This window comes from Botryllus schlosseri, chromosome 12, assembly GCF_051294905.1.
Source record: "Botryllus schlosseri isolate E-star chromosome 12, Bs_hap1, whole genome shotgun sequence".
NCBI classification, from domain to species: domain Eukaryota; kingdom Metazoa; phylum Chordata; class Ascidiacea; order Stolidobranchia; family Styelidae; genus Botryllus; species Botryllus schlosseri.
In genome coordinates, this window is record NC_137247.1 from 24,559,244 (window position 1) to 24,582,218 (window position 22,975).

At 40.2% G+C, this 22,975-nt stretch overlaps 3 protein-coding genes and 2 non-coding genes across 10 annotated transcripts in view; 2 read left to right on the forward strand and 3 right to left on the reverse strand.

Annotated features, from left to right (window-relative positions):
- LOC145452080 (thiosulfate:glutathione sulfurtransferase-like) overlaps positions 1-22,975 on the reverse strand; it is a 152,357-nt gene that overhangs the window by 127,398 nt on the left and 1,984 nt on the right. The window contains exons 3-4 of one of the 2 annotated variants that reach the window (XM_080330298.1): positions 22,203-22,350; positions 20,807-21,559 (exon numbers count right to left, since the gene is read on the reverse strand). The exons of the other annotated variant lie outside the window; for it this stretch is intronic. Coding sequence (XP_080186424.1) covers positions 21,469-21,559; positions 22,203-22,350 — 239 coding nt within the window. The 3' untranslated portion in view covers positions 20,807-21,468. Of the gene's footprint in view, positions 1-20,806; positions 21,560-22,202; positions 22,351-22,975 lie in introns of those variants that run through there. 2 annotated transcript variants of the gene reach the window in all.
- The window catches only part of LOC145452064 (kinesin-like protein KIF23), a 504,115-nt gene that overhangs the window by 94,534 nt on the left and 386,606 nt on the right, over positions 1-22,975 (forward strand). The window lies entirely within an intron of this gene.
- LOC145452070 (single-strand DNA endonuclease ASTE1-like) lies at positions 1,064-18,101 on the forward strand. 3 transcript variants are annotated; one of them, XM_080330284.1, is made up of 6 exons: positions 1,064-1,428; positions 1,502-1,655; positions 3,762-3,860; positions 12,469-12,656; positions 12,889-13,044; positions 16,830-18,101. In XM_080330284.1, exons 2-6 carry the CDS (start codon positions 1,601-1,603, stop codon positions 17,874-17,876), a joined length of 1,545 nt encoding a protein of 514 aa, XP_080186410.1. In that variant the 5' UTR covers positions 1,064-1,428; positions 1,502-1,600; the 3' UTR covers positions 17,877-18,101. The 3 variants fall into 3 exon arrangements, with proteins under 3 accessions (XP_080186410.1, XP_080186412.1, XP_080186411.1); XM_080330285.1 differs by lacking the exon at positions 1,064-1,428 and adding an exon at positions 6,633-6,759 and having other exon boundaries at positions 1,615-1,655; XM_080330286.1 differs by lacking the exons at positions 1,064-1,428; positions 3,762-3,860 and adding an exon at positions 6,633-6,759 and having other exon boundaries at positions 1,495-1,655.
- Trnas-aga (transfer RNA serine (anticodon AGA)) lies at positions 20,461-20,542 on the reverse strand. The gene has a single exon. It is a non-coding gene; the product is annotated as a tRNA-Ser (tRNA).
- Trnat-ugu (transfer RNA threonine (anticodon UGU)) lies at positions 20,546-20,618 on the reverse strand. Its single transcript has one exon. It is a non-coding gene; the product is annotated as a tRNA-Thr (tRNA).

Genomic DNA, 22,975 nt, shown 5'->3' on the forward strand with positions numbered 1-22,975 from the left:
CATTTATTGCTATGGATCAAGCCCAGGCTGGCTCCGACAGTAAATGACAACGTTGAAACCGCTGATACCGGTCATATCGTTGAAATGCGTAAGCAACATAAGTAAAGTGATGAGATTACTACTGCTGCCGGATGAGATGAGGACGAAGGCAGGCTCCAGCAAGCGAGCTTCAGAAGTGTTTGTTTTCGAATTCAGTTGTTCCTCGGATATTGATTCTTATCCTTCCTGTTCATCAGCCATTAGGGTACTGGATGACAGAAAAGCGAGGTGTCGGTGTTGTTGCAGAGGTAACTGGTGGTTCTGATTTCTGATGTCATTTGGAATGATTGTGTGGTGTGGTAATGTATGAATATATGCTGGCATGGTCAATTGGTCTTGTTTATGATTTCGGAGACACACTAGAACTGAAGTACCACCAGTACTCTCTGATTGATTGTGCACATCATCATGCTTATTATATAATATTATATATATTCCCTATTCATTGCTGCTCTATCAAGTGATCAATTTGATTGATTCATCCATATTTTGTTTGATACATGTCTGTTCTGTGACTATGCCACTTCTTGTGAAAATTTAGTTCCATTCTTCAGTAGTACTAGGCCTAGTTGTCTTGGCCAAGTCACAATGCACAATATCTGATTTTGTTATTGGCATCAGGGCATGCCTGGGTTACTATGTTTACCCTCTCCGTTAAGCTACTAATATTGCTTTCTCTGTTCTCACAGTCTTTTTCGCTCATTTCCCCTGCCTAGTTCCTATACTACTCGCATTTATATTCAAGATATATACCATACCTAACATTATTGATTCGAAATGTGATATAAATAAACCCTTGTAAGGCATTACTTGATACTAATTTGTTGATTATAATGTTCATATGTGTTTTGCAGGCTATATTTAATGTGAAATAGCACTAAAGCAATAGCAGGATTTTTTCGGATCCTAATTTTGTTGCTCAACTGTCGGACTCCGAAATCCTATTTGACTGTCGGATCAGGACGGATACGGATTCCCAAAATCTGGAATCCGCCCATCTCTGGTCACAGGTCACCATCCCTCCGCCATTGATAACCGGCTTCTGTTACATGCAAGGCCATATTATGCAGTCACTACTGGTGGAGATTATTGTGCGAGATGATTGTACAATAGCATTGTGACTTGTTCATCCTTGCGAAACTGTAATTTATCTCAGCATTTATATATACATCTTTATGTGCTTCTACCGAAGTCTCAAACTTATAGCCGCTGTCTGTTGGTGAACCCTGTTCTAGGCCAAAGCGGATGTAGGATTGAAGTACTACTCCAGGTCGTTTCGATACCTTCCTATTGCTATTACATTCTATCTGGATCTTCTGGTGTTTTGAAAAGATGACATTAAAAATAAAACGAAACCAAACATGCAGTTATCTTATGCTGATAGCACTGGTGAATTCGGGTCATTTTGACTTGGGTTATACCAACCCTTACTCTATCACTCAATACAGCTTACTACATATAGATTTTCCGTAAATTATGGGCATAAAGTATTTGAAAGGTCTCATTGATCGACGTGGACTATCGGACGACTTGGAACTATGCGACTCGACGGTGATCATCGATGGTTCCAGTCTGTTTTATTATTTATATTGTGACTGCATGCAAGACAGTGGAAGGTAGGTTGGATATGTCTATAGAATTTTGATACTTTTATCGAGTGATCACTGTAATTGCATATGTAAAGCTGTTTCTTATTATTTAGATTTTCGCAATTGCAACCTATGCCCCTATACAAGCAAATGGTCTTAAGCCACTATCAAATCAAGTACCACCTATGTCAAAAAGCAACTATTCCATAATCCTGATTTGGTCAGCCCAAAACTGATCACAGAATATGGCTATATCCACTTTTATCATGACTAGGGCGATTTTATTTTCACCTCATGTATGTTAATTAGGTGTTTTCCCACATAATTTTGAAATTGTAGGCTGCCATTTATCTTAATTTCTGGTAGGAACTGGCTGTTGTAACCAGGGCTTTTGAGCAGCCGTAAATTTAAACTGCTCCAGCTCCGGCTCCGGAGCTCTCTTCTATCATACATTAGTTCCGGCTCCAGCTCCGGAGCCGCATTATTACCACTGCTCCGGCTCCAGCTCCGGTTCCGGTTCTGAAATTATCGAATGGGCCTGTTTATATCAGGGGTGGCCGAGAGGGTTTTGCGTGGTAATTTCCTATTATATTATCGAAAATGAATTGCTCAGATTGTGAACTTGCAATGCCAACCAAAAATTACAATTCTGGCTGCGACACTTGTGATGTTGATGACTAAAATATCAGTTCCGACGCATTGGCAGATCCAGGGTCCAGTCACATTTTCAGTAAATCGTCGTACATTACAATAACCTAGTAGCGAAATTTTTCTTCACCCTTCGCGTGTTTAATTGTCACACGATTTCTTGCTTGGTAGCCTACCCCCTACTGAAAATGAAAAAAATGCCTACTTTACCCGATTGAGTGTAACTGTATTTGCAATCACGGGAGAAAGTCTTTTCGCGTTTGCGCTTGCATAAAGATCCTCGACGGTGAAATGTAGGCACAGAATGATTGTCGCATATTATCGTAAACCTTCGATATCGATGTGGCCAGACGCCGAATAGTCCTGTCCTTGCAAACTGAGCCTAGCGGGCGGAATACAACTGACCCGCAATACTCAAGTAATAATATTATTGGCCTATTCTTTATAAACTTGGAAAATTTTACCCGCTTGGCGCTACTAGTGGATCGCGCACTCGTTCGTCAATTGCATGTGCCCCTTTAGCCGAAAAGGTTGGCTATTCCTGATCTATATAGATTATTAATTTACCATAGGTTAGTAATCTAGAGTCTGTCAGCCATCAGTAACATCCGATGTAGCAACGAAGACACATAGGTGCCGCCGTGCCGGCTTGTGACGTCATACTGAGTACTTGTCAATTGTCGACAACATGATAGTTGCACTAGAACGCACTTTACTCCATGCCATTGCTGTGTACAGCATTAAAATTCAGGCCTGCTGGTCAATTATGACAAATTAGCAGATGTGGTTGTTGCATATATAATAGCATCATATGAAACGGGTCGGAGCCGGAGCTACTCCTCAAATAACGGGCACCAGCTCCGGCTCCAAAGCCCTGGTTGTAACGGAGTAGTTTGGCCTGAAAAATCGTTTTTGGCTTCAAAACAGAAAATTTCTACTTGAAAAAGTAGTGTTTTGACAAAATACCTCCCTATGAAGAATTCCAGTAGTTAGCCTACAATACGTATTATGGTAGAAATAATTAGAATTTGTTGTACAACGAGAAATATTTTCCAACATTCTTGGGTAGCAAGTGTCTGTATTTGCTAACTAGCTTGCCAAGAATGGAGTTGGAAGAACGTTCAGTGGCAGCAGTTGTTGTCTACATCACAATTTCTCATCGTGCGCTCTTAATATAAGAATGATGCAATGCCCAAGAAGTTTTCAGTTAGGATATTACTGTAAGTTGAGCATAACACCATGTGGACCATGTGTTTTATTTGACCGTTCATGATTTTCAATGAACAGATAATTGGCCTGATACAATGATAGACCAATAAAGTAGGCTACAAGTTGTTAAACATCAGACGACAAGTTCACAGACAGCAAAATCTAAGATAGAAACGAAATGCAAACGTCAATTTTTTTTGACTTTGTAAACAATTTTGACAAAATTTTGACATGTAAAAAAAATCGCCGTATTCATGACTGTTATATATGTTACAGGTGTGGAGGCGAGTATTCAGAGCTGCGAGGAATCACAATCAGATTTTTCAACACGCTGGTCGATCGTTGTAACATCCGCTGCTACGTCGTTTTTGATGCGTAAGAATTCCTCTTTATAATATGAGAACTCTGTCTAATTGAGCTTTTATTGCCGCGGAACATATTGTAGCCTACGTTTGGAGGGTCAATATTTCATCGCCAATGTTTTCCGAAGGTGATTGCGATGCCGTTTGGTGAATACAGTTACCGAATATCCTATTACGCTATATATGTCCAAATACAGGTCATTCTCTTCTGTTCTGAATCCCTAACTCCTAAAACCAGTCAATCAGTGGTGGTGATTATAAGGCGTGCATGTAAAAAAGCCAAAAGCTGAAATGCAAAGAAGGTTTGGAGCATTATATATTTGTTTACTGGCGTCAGGGGAACGGCTCGAAGGCAGCGACCAAGTCGATAAGCTTTTTAGTACCGTAGGCCTATCCAAAATAAATTTGCTGCCTTAATAGAAAATGTGGATAGGGGTTTAAAGAGAGTTTCAAATGTATCATGTGTAACATTACTTTGAAGAATGACTATAAATAAGTATGATTTTGGGTTCACGGAAGTCTTTTTCTTTTTACCTAAAAAACGCAAAACGCAAGATTTATACCTTAACAATCAAAATATTGATATTTTCTGACCTAGAAAAACTAATTTTTACCAAATTATGACCTCATTATGCAAATTTAGGTGTTTTCCTACATGATGTTTAAATTCTACTACTAAACTGAAAAATTTTTACATGGAAAAACTTAATTTCAACAAAATCTGGCCCTATGAAGAATTCCAGTAGTTACACCATGTATTACGGTACGGTAGAAATAATTAAAATTTGTTGTAGTACAACAAAAGATACTTTCCTACCTTCTCGGGTAGAAAGTGTCAGTCCTTACTAAGTAGCTTGTCAAGAATAGAGAAAGAACGCCCAACGGCCAACAGCAACAGATGTTGGCTGGCAACACTCAAGTTGCTGCTGTCGCTTCATTCGGACAATGTTGTCTACATCACAATTTTTCACCAATCATTGTGCGCTTCTTGATATAACAACCATGCAATGCCCAAGCAGTCTTGATTCAGTTAGGACAGTGGCTCGCAAAGTGCACATTGCACCCCTGGGGTATTCTGAGAATTATCAACGAAAAACTCAAATAGCTCCGCTTCTACTAGTTGGTTGGAATCGAGTAAAATTTGTTTTGCATCATCTTTGAAGACAGCTCAAAAATTTCATGGGGTTGGGAGAAAAATTGGATTTTTTTTTAACTTTCCTAATAAATTGAGAATTGAAATAGGATATGCGGAGTCCTACAGGATACTTGTTAGAATTGAACCAAATTTGGTGCACAGCCTTTTTTAGGGTAACCTGACAATTTAATCAGTGAATGGCTGAAATCCGAAAAAAAAAGTTATTTTTGAACAGCCCTAGCGAACACTGAACAGTTCCAATTCTCAAGCCCGCAGGAGCTACCGGTCCAGCTCGAATACACAAGTTGCACAAGGATATGTTCATGGTGATTTGGGTCCAGGATATATTACATGTAGAAAGTTTTTACCGGATTATCAATCTACTCTGTAAAGTTTCCGAGCATGAAATGGCTGTGGAGCTGATTACATTGTAGTGTACATAGGAAAATTTTGATTTGAAACTGAAGTTCAGTATCTGTAATCAATCGTTCTTGATACACGCAGTTGAATCAAATAGAAATACTCTAACTTGGGTCGGGTTGACTTTTCTGTCATTGCTCTTCCCCTCTCAGAACCTGTTTTCAGTTCTGTGACTAGGTTTCTGACTCACAGTGAAAAAAAAGACTTGATAGTACGAGACGTGGAGACTGGAGATTTTAGAATGTGATTTATCTTATCAAATGATGTTAGTAACACGTCAGCTGGATCCGTCCCATTATTAGCTGTAATATATTCAGAACAACATTCGTTTGATTTATCCGTGTTGAGGGGGTCGGGGGGCACTGGCACTTTATTCCTTGTCAAGGGAGCGGTAGCACAAAAAAGTATGACAAAAACTGAGTTACGATGTTGCGGTACGTTGACCATAACACCATGTCAACCAATTTGTTTCATTCGACGATTATGATTCACAATGGGCTGTCTACAACGGTAGGCCTATAAAGTAGGCTACAAGCTTTAAAATATCAAATGATAAGTTCACCGACAGTGCAAAATCTATGATACAAACGAAATATGGGGTTCAAAAATTTTTAGACTTTGTAAACAGTTTTGACAATCTTTTGACCTAACGCTTTAATTATTACAAAATAGTGACATATTTTGACATGTCAAAACAAAGAATTCGCCCTACTCTTTACCTAATATCAACGCAACCAATCAGCATCATTTATTCACTAGGCAATTCATTGCTTTCAATTTGAAATGAAATTAATATGCCACAGAATATGGTCAACATTTTGGACTTGGCTCACCGACATATTTTCTACTTATCATTTAGCCCGCGGAGAAAAATAATTGCCCAACCCCGCTTTAAGGCGAACTCCTCTACTTCAACAGATTTTGAAGGCTAATTAGGCTACATCATATTTCAAAAACAGTGCCTACTCATGGCTTAATCGGCCATTGTTCGATAGTAGAAAAGATGCATTTCTGCAATTTCGAACGCTGTCGCCAGCAATTGATGCCACTTTACACTCCATTACTTAAATTCACTTCGTTGAGAAATTTCGAACGAAAATGGAGCTTGTACGAAGCAATTTTCACTACTAGATTACCGTACACTATAAGAACCCATGCCCTTTCTCATGGAACAGAATCTATACAACACGTTTCAAGTGTAGAAGTGGCTAACTCTGTTCCATATTGCAGGTTCAGGTCTGTAGACAAGATCCCGGAGTATCTGAAAAAAAAACAATGAATATTCAAGGCGCTTGGACTCTAGTTAACGGTGGTAAAGTCACCCAGCATACGCGATTACCGCAGCCTATAGTGGGAAGTATGTCGCATGCTTGGAGTACAATGCTAGAATGTAGTGTGCTGTGCAATTAGTGACAACCTACTCATACTCATGTCGTCGGACTGGACAGAGGAGAAACTAGAAACACTTCTTTATTTACCATGCCCATGTTTATTACCTATTACCTTAGAGTGTTTGGTTGTAATAAGATGTATACATACGTATTGAGAACTTATATCATTATATCGTCGCTGGAAAACCAAACTGCACTATGTCACAAAACAGCAAGCTGAGATAATCGAAAAAGAAGATTTCCCATAGTTATCATGCTCACACTGTCCACACTAGGGTTAGTTCGGATATCAATAATTTTCACTATCCGGATAACGGATATATCCGGATATTTTGGAATTTATCTAACCGGTTAACCGGATAATAACTGCTAAGTGAGACAATCGATTTCATTAGGTCTGCATGTAAAACGGATCGCAAAATCATTACACAGTGTTATTGTAGAGTACCTACCTACGCGCGCAGTATGAGCGAATACGAGAAAAACCACGCAAATTTAATGTTCACTGCTTCTGCAATGCCCTCTTTATAAAGCACAGATGCATCAATTGTGGGATCCTGTAGCCGGGACCGGAATTTTGTAACAAAGAGTCCACGTTCATTGAATGCTTTTTCAGCTTCCACATAAGTGGGCTGAATAGAAAGCAGCGCTTCATAGAGAGTCAAAAGGTTGGCAGGTCGTCCGCCGGAAACTTCAACGGCTTTGCATCCTTTTGACCATCCTTATGTTTAGGTTTAGAGTACTAGAAGGACGACTAGCTGATACTGGAATTGATGCCGACATCATACCTCGCTCTAATTCACGTGATCAGGCACGCAGCCAGCCGAAAATGTAGGGGGACTGAAATAAAATCAGGGGGTTTCGATTTTTTTTTCGAATTAATCATCAGCGGAAATCAATTACGCTTGCACGCACGCACATTTTTGCGAACATTCGATGTCATTCAGTTTCGCGGTGTCACTCTCAGAATCACTAATTAGAATACACTTAACGGCATATCGTCAACAAGCCATCGAGAGATAGGAGCCAATGCGTGCTGGGTCCGAGATGGTTAGGCCAGCGATTATATCGTTCGTAGGCCTATTGCAGATGCGATTGTGCAGGTCAACGATAATATCGTGAGCACCAAGCCAATGAAGATGCGATTGTGCAGGCCAGCGATGGAATAGTGTGTACACTGCACATGGCCTATTGCAGATGCGATTCTTCAATCCAGTGGAACTATCGGCTTGTTGAAGACGCGATAAATCAGGCCAGAGACGATAGCCGAGCGCGAGGCAATCAATGACCTACTAATTTAACGATCTTCTCAGCAGGAGATCGCGTCACATTATATTGTGCAATGTGTACAGACGCATCTCGCTAATTGGCAACACGCTTCTCGTTAATCGGCCGTGCCAACACTGAATACGACTTATTGAAGCTTACTAAAACGTGTAAAATGCGTTAGCAACGATTCTTTTTTATCCGGTTAACCGGCAGAAAAATATCCGGATATCAGATAGTGAAAATACCTGCGGTTAACCGGTTAACCGGTTAACCGTTATCCGGATAATCCAACCCTAGTCCACACGGCAACAGTGAGCTCCTGGGATACTGATATATATGCATATAGCTGGGATATCGCATAATTTTTAGTTTCTCAAAATAAGAGCAACCCCCATTTTGGACATAGGCCAGTTTGGTTCTCAAATAGTCCTCAACTAAGTAGCATTTTCTTGGACATAATTCCTCTTCAAATTACCAATCAATGCGTCAATAATGTACTTTAGCAGCATTTTATGGCTTAATAATGTCAAAGTAAGAAACAGGAACATAACAAATGAAACGAATGAAAGAAACTGAATAACTCAGTCACTCCCTTCACTAGTGCATGCCACCGGAAGGGTTTTGTAAAAGGAATGCAAGTGTGGAGGAACCAAATTTTTATCACAGAGTTTAGACAAGTCTTTGTATTTGTCTTCCGGAATCCCTGATCTCTCCTCCTACAGCAGTGGTAGAACTGTGGCATTTGACCTAGTAGCTGGTCTTGAACTGGACAGCTGCAATTTTTGGAACGAGGGCTCACTGTAACTATACTTGAAAAAAAACTGTTGAATTGGAACCCTTGAAAAATTTCATTTGCATCACTTTTGACCACTAAATTTTTTCACCGGCATTTTCCCAGCATCAATGATGGATTAGCTCTGCCAAATTGAGGCATACTGCGGAAAACCCAGTGATGACTTGAAGTCAATCACGTCACTGTAATTAAAGGCATTGACTTCAGGTGAATTCTTCTTAAATGCCATTTTTATTGCCTTTTCCCATTGTTTTGTGGTAAATATGCACTTTCCTCTGGTGGCGTTTTCGATAACAGAGTGTGCATTGTCATATTCACTTTGTGAATGTTCAATTACCATGAAATTTAAAGTTATCTCCTCAAATTCAAAAACAGTAGAAGCATGGCATAGCATTACAACAACCGTTCTGTTATTATTTTGCTCCTCGCACCGGTCACAGAATAAATGAACAGATTTCTTTCCTGTGTCATTCAATGACTTCAAGTGCAGAAAAACTGCGATAGCAACCTCACAGGATCCTTTTTTTGGTCTCAGTTTCATTCCATAGGAAGCATGTCGTTTTCATTGAATTTATATCAGTTATAGTGAAGTTATAATTTCGCTGTCTTTTGGAATAATAGAATGATGACACAAATAAACCTCCTCTCCTTCAATAAGACAATCTCTCTGTTTCGACGAACAAGGCTCATCTACTAGAAACACATCTTTCCACTTGCTGCCATTTTTTTTTTTCGGGATCATAATCTGAATCGTTTCCCGTTGCAGAGTCACTTAATTCAATCTCCTCATAGTCAGAGTCACTGCCTCTGTTTACGGCACCACCAGAACAAGATGGCTCAACTGCAACTCCTCCTTTTCTATCTGCGATTCCTTCTAGAAACAACTTGTCACTTGCCACTTAGATCCCAAAGCTTTTATAACTGTTCCTTGTATTCTTGCATCTCTCCATAATCTCCAAAATGCATATAAGACAATCTGTCAGAGTGTCAGTGTCCAACTGGTTTTTCTCGTCAGATTGCCAGGCTTCCGTTGACACCCTTGAATTTATTCTAATTCGATTCATTCTGCCACTTTTAAACCACAAGTACTGGGAATTACCATAATATATCCCTGTAATCAACAAATTTTGATAGGAATCCAGTAAAAACATCAAGATATGAGTAACATCTAAATTTCAACACAAGTATTATTATCTCATCTCTCACTGTTAATCTACCAGTACTCTGAATTCTGGCATATCACACTGTTCATTAGGGTTGTCCAAAATTTGGAAAATCTTACAAATCCCCCGTTGTAATGTCTTATTCTATTGATTATTGATAAAAAACGACAATGGGCCTGAAAGAAGCTCACAGGAAGGCTGTCAAGATTTCGTGCAAAGCGTTTGAAAGTAGCTGCCAAAGAATGGGCGTACCACCGACCATCGAACGGCGAGAAGACTAGTAATCACGAAACCACGGCTCTTGATTGGCTGATCGGCTATGCTTCAATGACCACGACAGCAGCAGCTTGCTGATTATGTGATCAAGGAGTCTTCTACCGGCGGCGATTCTGAAAGCGCATTGTATGTAAGCTGACAGTTAATGATTTATGATTGATTCAGGGTATGTTGAGGTACGAAATACATGATGAACAAACAACAGCTGCTTCACAAATCCGTCTAAAGCATGACCGCTTTAATGTGAAGGACACCGCCGTAGCTTATATGCCTTTGTTTTCAACGAGGGAAAGCATAGGCGCTTATGCAAGTGGCGACAGATTCCAAGTTTCAGAAAGGATCTATCATTATTGAATACAAATATAAAGCCTAACAATGACAATATAATTTGTGTGATCTTATTGGGCTTAGGTTGTAGTACATAGTTGCAGTTTTGAATGCTCTAGGGATCGGCTGAATCAGACAGTTAAGTTTGGCCCTGATCAGATGTTTACAGCAAATTGAATTCACTTGTAAGTGTTTACAAAGTCCCTAATGATGCCGCAGAAACGAGGTGTAAATATAAGCACAGACTATGCTGGATATGACATACAAACTATGCTGGATACTGTGCACTATGCATCATTGTCTGTGCTTACCTTTACACTCATTTTCTGCACGATTATTAAGGACTTTGACATATCATATCCAGCATAGTATGTGCTTACTTTTACACCCCTTTTCTGCGTCAGCATTAAGGACTTTGACAACACTTGCAAGTGAATACAATTTGCTGAAAGCATCTGATAAGTGCCAAGCATAACCCGCTGATTCAGCCGATCCTTAGAGCTTTCAAAACTTCAACTATGTACTACAACCTGAGCCCAATAAGATCACACAGACAAAGTAGTGTCATTGTTAAGTTTTACATTTGTATTCAATAATGATAGATCCTTTCTGAAACTTGGAATCCGTCGCCACTTGCATAAGCGCCTATGCTTTCCCTCGTTGAAAACAAAGGCATATAAGCTACGGCGGTGTCCTTCACATTAAAGCGGTCATGCTTTAGACGGATTTGTGAAGCAGCTGTTGTTTGTTCATCATGTATTTCGTACCTCAACATACCCTGAATCAATCCTAAATCATTAATTGTCAGCCTACATACAATGCGCTTTCAGAATCGCCGCCGGTAGCAGACTCCTTGATCACATAATCAGCAAGCTGCTGCTGCCGTGTTCATTGAAGCATAGCCGATCAGCCAATCAAGAGCCGTGGTTTCGTGATTACTAATCTTCTCTCCGTTCGATGGTCGGTGGCACGCCGATTCTTTGGCAGCTACTTTCAAACGCTTTGCACGAAATCTTAACGGCCTTCCTGTAAGCTTCTTTTAGGCTCAGTGTCGTTTTTTATCAATAATCTATAGAATAAGACATTACAACGGAGGATTTGTAAGATCTTCCAAATTTTGGACAACCCTACTGTTCATCTCTGAATTTTGGCAGAGCATATTCGAGAACATGCATTAACCTAACTAAAAAGGTAATTAAATCCTGAGAGATACTATAGAACACTCGAATGACACATGGCAGGATCTTCCCGCCACTTTACTTACATGCAATGATGGACATAGAGCCTCACAGGCGTACATAAAACCTTAGTCAAGTGGAAGGTCAAAGAGGTTTATGTCCATAATTTGGACATAACCCAGTTTGGTTTTCAATTTGCCATGAAAATCCATGTGTATATGTCCACTTGACCATTGATCCACACTACCTAGAAACATGAAACCCGGCTAAAAAGAAAGACCTATGTCCAAATAATAATAGAAACCAAAAAAGTCAAAATCACCAAAAGTGGACATAGGACAGTTTGGTTTTCCAGCGACGATATGCACTGCTGCACTGTGATTGTAGAAAATGTCACACCTCGTCCTTTTGAAATGCTGATTCTACGTCTACTATTTCAGATGGAATAAAAATGAATGAGTTACCTAGGGGCTGTAAGAATCTTAACCTTTAATGACCTGAGAACCCATAGACGTGTGCGCAAGCCTTTGGGAAAGATATTTGAGATTTCTTGAAAAAGGACGTGTGGTAACCCTACAATATTGGTCACATTTGGGCACGCTGTCAATGTGATTCAACGCAAGTTACAGCTGTAATCTTCATTGGTGTGATTTTATAACATTTTTCTAGAGGACGTTTTCAAGCAAACTCTTACGGAATTGGGTATTCCGTATGTTGCCGTTCGTGGTGATGCAGATTCCGTTATCGCCGCTGTAGCCAACGCGCTGGATGGTTACGTACTCGGGACAGACACGGACTTTTGCGTGTACGATTTGGCCAGAGGATTTCTCCCGATGTCGGATTTCTGTTGGGAAAATGTAAGTGAGAGGCATAATTTCAGAAATTTGTAGCGAATCTATACCTATATATTGCATTCAATGTCCCTTTATAAAGTATATCTGTGATGAAGATGCTGCCTCATGTAACGCATACGTTGATTTGTCTTTCTCCGGTCAAAGTGCATGTGCTTTCGAAATTCGAATCCTGGTATCCCATTATAATTTTAATGGACCAACTGCGCGCAGATTATCATGTAACACAATTACACAGGTGGCAGGAACATGTCCGTGTAAGGTCTTCCACCGCCGAAGATTGGAGAGCGCGTTTGACCTCCCTCCAAATGCAATTACCTTTCTGGAGCCAATATCGGGTAAAGATGCATTGCACAATGTCGATTTCAGCCCGTTTGTCAGTGCTGTTTTAACGGTAGGTTTGTTCGCATGAAATGATTGCAATCTTGTGACATTTGCCGCTATCTAACGCCATGCACGTTGTAAAAGATGACTAATGGTGCCCGATAAATTTGTGCGGACATCTTCAATATATGCCAGGTTGCTTATTAGCAAATAGCCTACTCCAGTACGTATATTCTCCCTCACCTCTTCACCACGCTTTGCTTCAAGATGTAGTTCTACAATAGGGGTGTTCAAAGATGGCTTATTTTCTCAAATCGTACTGGCTACTTGATAAAATTGTTAGGTTACTTAATTTAAGCCTACACACCAAATTTGGTACAGTTCCAGCCAGTAGCCGCATTGCTACAGGAGAATAAAGTTTCCATTACCTACCAATTGAAAATAAAGAATGATATATGTTGGGTTCACCCCATGAATGTGTTAGGTTGTCTATCGAAACGATGTTCACCAACTTTGGTTCAATTCCAACCAGTAAAGCAAAGTTATTGCTGTTGAAAAATTTGGATTTGAATAAAATAGTATTTATGGTGGACACCACTTTAATAATTAATTGAAGAATAGAAAGAATAAATACTATTTTATTGATGTTCCAAATTTTTCGACGGCAATAACTTTGCTTTCATTGGTTCATTCATGGGGTGAACAGAAAATTTTAGATTTATTTACTTATTTTTATATAATAAATAGAAACTTGTTTCTCCTGTAGCAAGGCTGGTTCTGGTTGGAGTTGAACCAAATTTGGGTGTAGGCTGTTGCCTCCCACTTCTTCAGAGAAACGAAACATTTTTAGTTAGGCCTTGTAGAAAGTTGTATGTCGATAGATATACGGGATAGTTTTTATTATTGAGCATTGCCGAAAATCGCCAGGGTGACTGAATACCACTGCCCATGTAGATTTGTAAATCAATCACGATTTACCGAGAGATATGGTCTGCTATGCACAGTACTGACACAGTCTCTGCACACAGAAAATCCAACTTGCCCACGAAAAATCCGAAGTGATGACCTTTTTTGTCGTTATGCACTGTTGTCCAAGGGTCTGCCAGTAAGTTGAATAGTGTGCGCAGTAGGGTTATGACTAGAAAAAAAAATTCTAAATTTTGTGTGTCCTGTAGTCGCAAACGATGAGGTTTTGTGTCCTGATTACAAAATTAACAAAAGTTAAGACTGGTTGAACAAAAACCTCCCGCAAAATTTTTTTACATTTCTCACTGTATGGAGAATAGACATTTTTTGTAGATACATACATTATAAAATATATACCGACTGATTTGAATTTAACTGACACGATTCCAATAGCGAAGACCTAAAATAGTATTTTGGTAAATTATGACTGCCCAGATTGAATTAATCCGATCCTTTTCTTGCTTACAGTCAAAATTAAATAATAAATAAATAATTATTAAATTCGATTTCAGATGTCACTGTATATATCGTATAATTTCAATTTGTCTGACACAAATCGAACTGGTTGTTCGAAAACACGAAAGTAGAACAGCTCAACATATTTTCAGCGGCCTGGAAAACCGATTAGTGGAATATCATGAAAATTTGAAAATGTCATATCATATGTGACTCAACAAATGTTGATGCTGGGCGGCGGAATGGCGTTGTTGTGAGACTGCAGATTGCAATGATGAGCAAGGGTTTTCGTAAACCACAAAACATTGGTTGCCAACAAAATATTATCGTTTCTCAAAGCATACATCAGAGTTATTTAATCCAACAGCCTCAACAAATCCAACTCTCAGCTACAAATTTGGAGATTATATGGTAAAACACTACGAAAACAATCATCCACAACAATCATGCTTATTCATCGCAAATACATGTCAGGAAGCCTGGTATTCTAACCAGATGTCTATAGATGGAATATACTGGAGCCCGACCGATTATCGGTTCGCCGATAATATCGGGACGATATCACACTTTAAGAGAATTATCAGTATCGGCCATTGAAGCTGAAAAATGATCGGCAATTTTCGTGACGTCACAACATGGCGGTAGGGAGTCAGAAACTTAATCTTTGACCGCTAGACTGATAATATTGATATATGTCACATAGCTTACACTTAACAAGTGTCCAAATGTTGCCTTTCTAGTTTCTCTCATGTTCAAGTATAACAATGGCTGTAAAGATGATCGGATAAATGCTCTGAAGCTTTGAAAATGTGCTTTAATGTATATCCAACCTCTTTTAAATATCTGCTGAATGTATTGGGGTTCTCGGTCAAGGTGTGAGGTATCGGTTTTTTCGTTATCGACCCAAAAATCCGAAATCGGTTGGGCTGTGGAGTATACCAAAGAATATTTGCCGCTATCTTTGCGCTCGAATGTACTGCAGCAATAAAGTCCCTTAAAATCCCATTGGAAGTCGGATATGTCCGTTGTAGATGTCCCTGGCACTAACATAATAACAGAAAGGGAAGTCAAATTGATGGATGAACTTTACCAGAAGTGCAAAAGGACATATATATGAAGGTTAAATTTGTAGCAAAGAATACCTTTAAAATGTTAATTTTTTCTATATTTTGGACCAGTGACGAAAATTGAAGTTAGTTCGTGCGGGACATTTTTTCGATTTCAACAAAATGATTATAATTTTTATAATTTGTACCAAAATGCTCATTAATCCCTGCTACAGGCAATTTTTTTTAGTCATACCCTAGTGCGCAGGCACGTCAAAAATCAGAGGGAACATTGATCAAGACGTCTTTGCCTTTCGTCGGATTTGGAATCTTGTGACATCGATAATGCTAAAGGCATTACTGCGAATAGAAATTTTACCTCACCTCACGATCTAATCTGGCTACATCCGTGTTCAATGATCATGGTTAGAGCTCAACTGATATCAGACAGAATTTCAAGCAAATGCCGGTAAAATCGATACCTATGGCACCTTCACCAAGAACTCCGATACATTTCGCAGATATTCAACAGACATAGCATTTAGCTTAAAGGGGCACTGTACTCTAAAAATGATGTTGGTCTCAAATTAAAACGAAAAATTTTCGGCCGCAGCCATTTTCTTGTGAACGCCACTGTAATAGATCTGCAATTTATTGTAATTTGGACAAGTGTTTCACGTTCCAGCAGTCACATAGAGATCGAACTTTATATAGTTGTCAGCCGCTGTTATGAAGGAAATATGTCGTACACGCCAAGGTGGTTTAGATACTGCGTTCAACGGAAGATGTCCAGTCAGGCGATTTATGCCAAAATCGGGCAGAAAGAGATCATGTCTTATTCTTATGTATACAACATGTTTAGGCATGATCTATTTCTGTCCAAAAGAAGGAGAATACGCTAGGCCCGATTTTTACATAAATCGCCTGACTGGAGATCTTCCGTTGAACGCAGTATCTAAACCACATTGACGTGTACGACATATTTCCTTTATAACATCGGCTGACAACTATATAAAGTTCGATTTCTGCGTGACTGCTGGAGCGTGAAACACTTTTGGAAATTTCAATAAATTGCAGCTCCATTACGGTGGCGTTCTGAAGAAAATGGCTGCGGCCATATATTTTTTCTCGTCTTGCCCTGCAATTTGCGACCACATCATTTTTAGAGTGCATTCCCCCTGCAAGGCGCATTTCCAAAACTTTGGAGCATTTATTTTAACAGCTCTACGGCCATTGTTATGCTTTGACACGTAATAAACGAGAAAGGGCACATTGAAGCTATAATAATTATATCAATATTTGATAGTTCTTGCAAATTGTGATATCGACTCAATATTATCGAGGTACCGATAATAATCTTTCATCATGCAACGTAACTACATTCTAGGTCGCACCAGCTCGTCGTAATCCACGAGGGCGAGGGAATCGGGGGTCGCCAGAGGAGCTCAAGGAATTACTAATATGGTTGGGAAGGAAATACCGGGACGATGATAGCGTGATTCAACTTTTGAAGCAACATGTCAGTAATATTCCGGAAGACCAGATCAGAGCTTGCCTCAATGTGTACAGAAATTTGCCTGGTGCCAAAGTTTACGTCGACGATTTGAAGCAAGGCGGTCACAGATTTTGTAGAGGAACACGATGCTTACATGAAGTCGGTGATCCTCCGGTTCTGGCGGATTTCCTTCCGATTGTCCCAGATGATCAAGACCGAATTTCTTGTAACAAAATGTCTTCCTCTATCAGAAACGCCTCGTATCAGGTACATCTGGTGAAAGATGTCGGAGAAGACGATACTTACCAGGTTATGGTGGCGGATCGTCAAGGCAGTCAATATGTAGCAGAAATGGTAACTGTGACAATTGATAAGCCCAGAATGGAATCGCTACAGTTGAATTTGGAGGATGATGCGCTTGCGGATCGGAATGATATAATGGGAGAGAGGCTATCCTACGTTTTCGATGTCTTACTGAGAGGAGGGAATGAAGGTATCGTCGAGTCTTTCGATGACGAAATGAAGTTGCTAGCAGCTGTCTTGAGATTCTGGAGCACATCCAGCGAAGACCACGAACGCCATGTTGAAGAAGCCATAAAAGCCCTCATATTCACCATTTGTGCAACCTATTATGAGGCACCGCTGCCTCCTGAAATCGAGGAAATACCACAGAGCTCCTTTAACAAAGGTGCTCTGCACAGCTCATCTCAATGGCTGTGCTGCATGAAGGACGCCATGTTTTTGAACGCTCTTCTTGGTGAGCCCTTAGAATCTCCCTTGATAGAGAAACTTTTCTCTGGCATCCTGTATCAAAGAGCTTTCGCTTACTTTTGCTGGAAAGCTGACGATCTTGACCGCACGGCTGGCTCACTGTTTTCTAATGACGCGACTCGCGACACGTTCGAAAATTTGTTACGCATTGCGACAGACATGGATTAAAGTATAAAGCCATCGGGTAGGCTGTTCCTGAAGTTGAACAGTGTATGGATGTATGTAACATGAGTAGCACGGAGCAGGTCTAGATAATAACGAATGACAAGCAAGGACGGAAGGCATAGTGGCTGTGAACGTGAATTTTCTATGTGATTGTATGAGGATGACCTCCGACCGTAAAAATGCTGCATAACAATGTAGTCCTAATTAAAGATATTTTTGGTCTGTGTATGACAGTAATCGGAATCCATGTTTGTTATAAATCCTTTTTGTTGCCTTGTTTCAAGCATGTTTGTTATATATTGATTTTCGTTTTAAATGCAGCCCTGACCGTAATGTATCATCGAGTGGACCATGTTTGATCATTGATCACTGATCTTGTGAATACATTATAAAAGAGTGCATATGCGACTGTAATCACATGTGATATCAACAGCGACAGTGACTACTCGGCACTTAACGACAGCTGTGTTAGCTTCTGTACAATATACATCTATTCTGCTGGGTAACTATTTCTTGGCAGTACTATATAGTCTGGGATGGACAGGATGCTCGAAGTAGTGATACTCATCGCAATTAGAAGTGGCGATTTGAAAAACACGTCAGCACTACTGATAGGAGTAGAAAATGAAAGATTAAATAGTACGCAGGTAACTGGTTTCTGAAAGTAGAGGCTATTTTCGGAATTACAAGGCGACTAAAGCAGTACACAACTAGTTGCGATTTTCCAAAATGTATAAAGTTCTCGAGATACACGGTTAGGTGTTGCGATAATTTTACTCATAAGCAGGACCGTAACAGCACTTCGTCAGCCCCCATCCCCCCCCCCCAAAAAAAAACGTTGGTCTAGGGCCCCCCAGACCCCCCTGTTTACTGCTATATATCATATTGTTGGGAGTTTGTTTAGTGAATCAGTTGTTGTCGCCTAAGCGCGCGAAGCGCGGAAAATTTCTAGAATTCATGATTGAATCGGTCAGTATGATCGGGAATTGCATATATATTGTTATCAATTTTTATCTTCTCTCTGCTCACGTAATCAGATTTGCCGGTATAGCTGAGGGAGGTGTGTTTCAAAAGGTAGGACGACGCAATAATAATTGAACATCTTCGGGCGTATACCCATTGGCAGGGACGAAACAGTACCTCGTCAGGCCCCAAAAAACGTGGGTCTTGGGCTCCCATAGGGTGTAAAACGACCCTCCCATCACGTTGTTCGCGTTTGTCACGAAATCAGCTGTACTGTATTGTGAGGCACCGCGAAGCGCGAAAATTTTCGATAATTTATGATAAAATCGGTCAATCAGATCGGCGAATGCATATATATTATGCTATCAATTTATTGTCGTCTCTACTCACGTAATTAGATTCACCGGTAGAGCCGAGTGAAGTGTCTTGAGAACGGGAGGGCCCGTAAATAATAATTAAACATCTTCGGCGGGCGGACTCGTTAATGACTTCGTTACATAATGTTATTTCGTGACTTCCAGTCTGCTATAACAAAAAATATAGAATCGCCCAAACGTGAGCTTCTAAACTGAGAGACGCTCACGATTTCAAATTGGTATTTCTTCATTGGCATTAAATTTTTCTCAGCGGGATGGTATTTGTCTTGTGAGGTTCAGATTGCACCTAAGGACAATGGACAATTAAACCTATATGTATTTTGTATATATATAACGAAGTCTTCGGTCAGCATAAGGGCATAGACCTTTTCGGCCAAGGTTTTCTCGCTGCCGATCGTTCTGGCACACTTCTTGGAGTCGCATGTTAAATGGCCCAAAACTTGATTGTAAATCTTGATGGGTCGTGGCGCGGTAATGGCCCAATACCCAATAATAAAGACAAATGGCTACTGGAGTTCGCGCGCAGCGCGAAAAAATTTTGAAAACTTTGCATAAATTTTCAAAATATACTCTATGATTTATGCTAATCCACGAAATAATTTTGGGCCCCCTTCGAGCTCGCTCCCCCCCCAATTGAGGGGTTTGGGGTGCGGCAGTTACGGTGCTGCTCATAAGCCAAGCATGATACTGCCTTTTACTGTAAAAAAATAAATAAAATTCTAGTTCGAATAGTAAGTAGCCTAGTTTTGAGTCAGAAGATGTCAATCTGAAGTGAAAGTGGTTGAACTCTAAAATAGAACCAAGACTAAAAAAGTGCTGCAAGTTGCCTTAACTTACTTGAACACTTCATCACGTTACTTTGTTATGGACAATCTCTGGTGATAGATTATGATGTAAGCTGCTAGGAGACATGTACTACACTGCAATTGAACAAACTCATGGCGGTTTATATACCATGAAGAGCAAGATGAAAATCTGCGATGTAGACGACAATGTCGGTGCGAACCACCTGTAGTATACACTGAACTTCGATACTGTCTAAAATGGTGTTTTTTCTTCACTCCTGTCAAGCTGCCGCGAACAGCTCAAATCAGGGAACATTGATAGTGCCACAGATTATAGAATTACGTGCAAAATGCTTCATTTACCTAATTCTGTTCCTTGCATGACATGAATTATAAGTGTAATGTCGAAATTCCCACGCAAATCATAAAACTGCGTAATCTTTACCAAATTTTGACAAAATGCGTTGTCGGCAGGATTCGAACCTGCGCGGGCAGAGCCCAACAGATTTCTAGTCTGTCGCCTTAACCACTCGGCCACGACAACTCCAGCCACCAGTGAGGATCGAACTCACGACCCCTGGTTTACAAGACCAGTGCTCTAACCACTGAGCTATGGCGGCTTCCGCTGTCTATCGAGTCGCGACAGTAATCTCTCTCGCAAGCGTCTCAAACCATAAGAGAGAATTACATTCCACATCCGCCGAGCTGTAGTAAAAGCGATTGCTTTTAGTTGTTACCGGCTATCCACAACTTCTGCGTCTTAGACGGTTAATTGCTACGTCTATCTACACACGCAAACGAATCTGCATCCGATTTGAGGTGATATAATTGTTAAGACACAATAATAATTCACAAATTTGGTGAATATACAAGTACCTCGTGTAAGTGACGTAGTTGTGGCTATTTACACTGTTGTGGGTTTCTATACTCACACGAAATGAAATTATACCGAACTACAGGCAGCAGGGTCTCCCTAAAAAATAATAATTGATATACATGTCATGGAACCGAACATAAATATCACTCGGAAATCCGTACATACACTGTTTCGGATGCTGAGTATTCGCCAAATTGTAGTTTTGACGTTGGTATCAAAATGTTTATCATGATTTTATCAAGAGTTTCAGTTATTCATCATCATTGCCAGAAAATGTAGCCGTGTGTGTTATAATGCTGTGAAATCCGTTTTTATTAATATCGCAGAACATAAAATTTCGAAGTTCGTGAAAGCTTCCGAGACTTCGAGACGACTGATTCTATTTTAAACTATGTAGGTAGATTCTTCCTGCAACAGAAGGCAGTTAGTACACGGAATCAAATAGAAATCTAATAACATCCCACCAATAATTTCCGATAGTTTAAACAATTGTTTTCGCACGGGTTGGTGATGGCAATCTTGGGAACTGTTGATAACTAACGTATGCGTTACCGAACGCGGCAGATCTGACGAGGAAAGGACAATGGAATAGACTATGAAACTGGACTTTTTTCTTCTTTCTTCACTACTATTTCCGGGTGATCCCTCAATAACCTCATTGTGCCTCCATCAAAGTGGGAAGATCTGGTTGCGAAAAAAACAAGATTAGGAGAAGCGAACTGTTTTCACGGCGCTGAATGCTGTGTATCGGTGCAACAAGATATATATAAGACTTGACGTGCTGAAGACAGCATATAGTGGGGCAAGTGATTATTTTACTCCGGCATATTTGTCATCGCGTCAATAAAACTGACATTATTTCCGTTAGTCAGACTTATGCAGACTACAATATCTTCGAAGTTATACGCTAGAACTATAACTAGGCTACTCACTTTAAAAAACTTCTAACTGTAACTAGAAATATGAACGAACGACTCTTATAAATTCGTAACTAACTAGAACAAAAGTTCAACTATAATTGATAGTAATCTTCACTGAATTGCAAATGTTAGCTAAAAAATATTAGAGATCAAATTGGCATTTCAGACGGACGGTGTTTCGAGTTGGGAATGGCAGGGATTGAACCCGCCAAACCAACCTCCTGCCAACGTGGCAGTAGGGTTGCATTTAAAACACTTTATAGTTAGGTAACCGTCAACTATAACTATGGGTTGGTAGGGACCAGTCTGCAGTTAGTGTCTTAAAATAAGGTAATACAAAGCACATGTCTTAATAAAGTTGCTGCGAGGATAGCAAAATTTTTCAGGCCATATGGCGGTCTCATCACCTTGAATATCCCATCCTGAGCATTTCCGCCAAAGCCAGCTTCGTCCGCCGCCCGGACCGGCAAATAAAGGCAATTTCGTCGCTTTTGTCGGGTTTGTCGAATTTGTATAGTTGCTTGAACTCTTCGGGAGTTTTGTTGAAGGAAGATTCTAAACGAAGCTATATCGTTTTAGTCACCAAATAACGTTGGGTACGTTGCGAGATGGCGTAGTAGTGCAATCCACAGATGAAATAACAATGGCTAGCGGGTTCGAGTCCGACCAAGGTCGACTCCGGAATTCCTACTTGTATAGTTGTTAGAGGTTTATCTAATGCAGGCATGTACCGGAACCGGATTGGATATCCTTACAAACTTTTTCGATTTAGGCCGGAGCCGGATCAGTACTTTTTTGATGTCTCTAGAATATTTATTGATAAGAATGACTTTTGCAATAAAATAACTACCAGCCAACCGTACGAATGTGACCACCAAGCCAGTGCGAATATAAACGAGCCATATTTATAAACTTAACGGAACCAATAACCTGTAGGGCGGATCATGGACCGGAGCCGGACTGGATATCCGCCCGGACTTTTTCATTTTTAGCCGGATCCGGATCAGTACTTATCCTGATACAGATGGCGCCGGACCAGAGAATTGAAAAACAGGATCGGAGTCGGACGAAAGAATTTATCGATGCGCACCGCACTGTTATCTAGGCTCCTCCTCGCCATATCATCCGTGCAAAATTCTAAAAGTGGGCCGTGCTTCAAGTCGGCAGCTACGGAATAAAA

Coding starts and splice junctions, on each gene's coding strand:
- LOC145452070 (XM_080330284.1), top strand. CDS start 1,601: ATGGTTCCAGTCTGTTTTATTATTTATATTGTGACTGCATGCAAGACA. Junction 1,656..3,761: donor TGCATGCAAGACAGTGGAAG/GTAGGTTGGATA, acceptor TATATGTTACAG/GTGTGGAGGCGAGTATTCAG. Junction 13,045..16,829: donor TTGTCAGTGCTGTTTTAACG/GTAGGTTTGTTC, acceptor ACTACATTCTAG/GTCGCACCAGCTCGTCGTAA.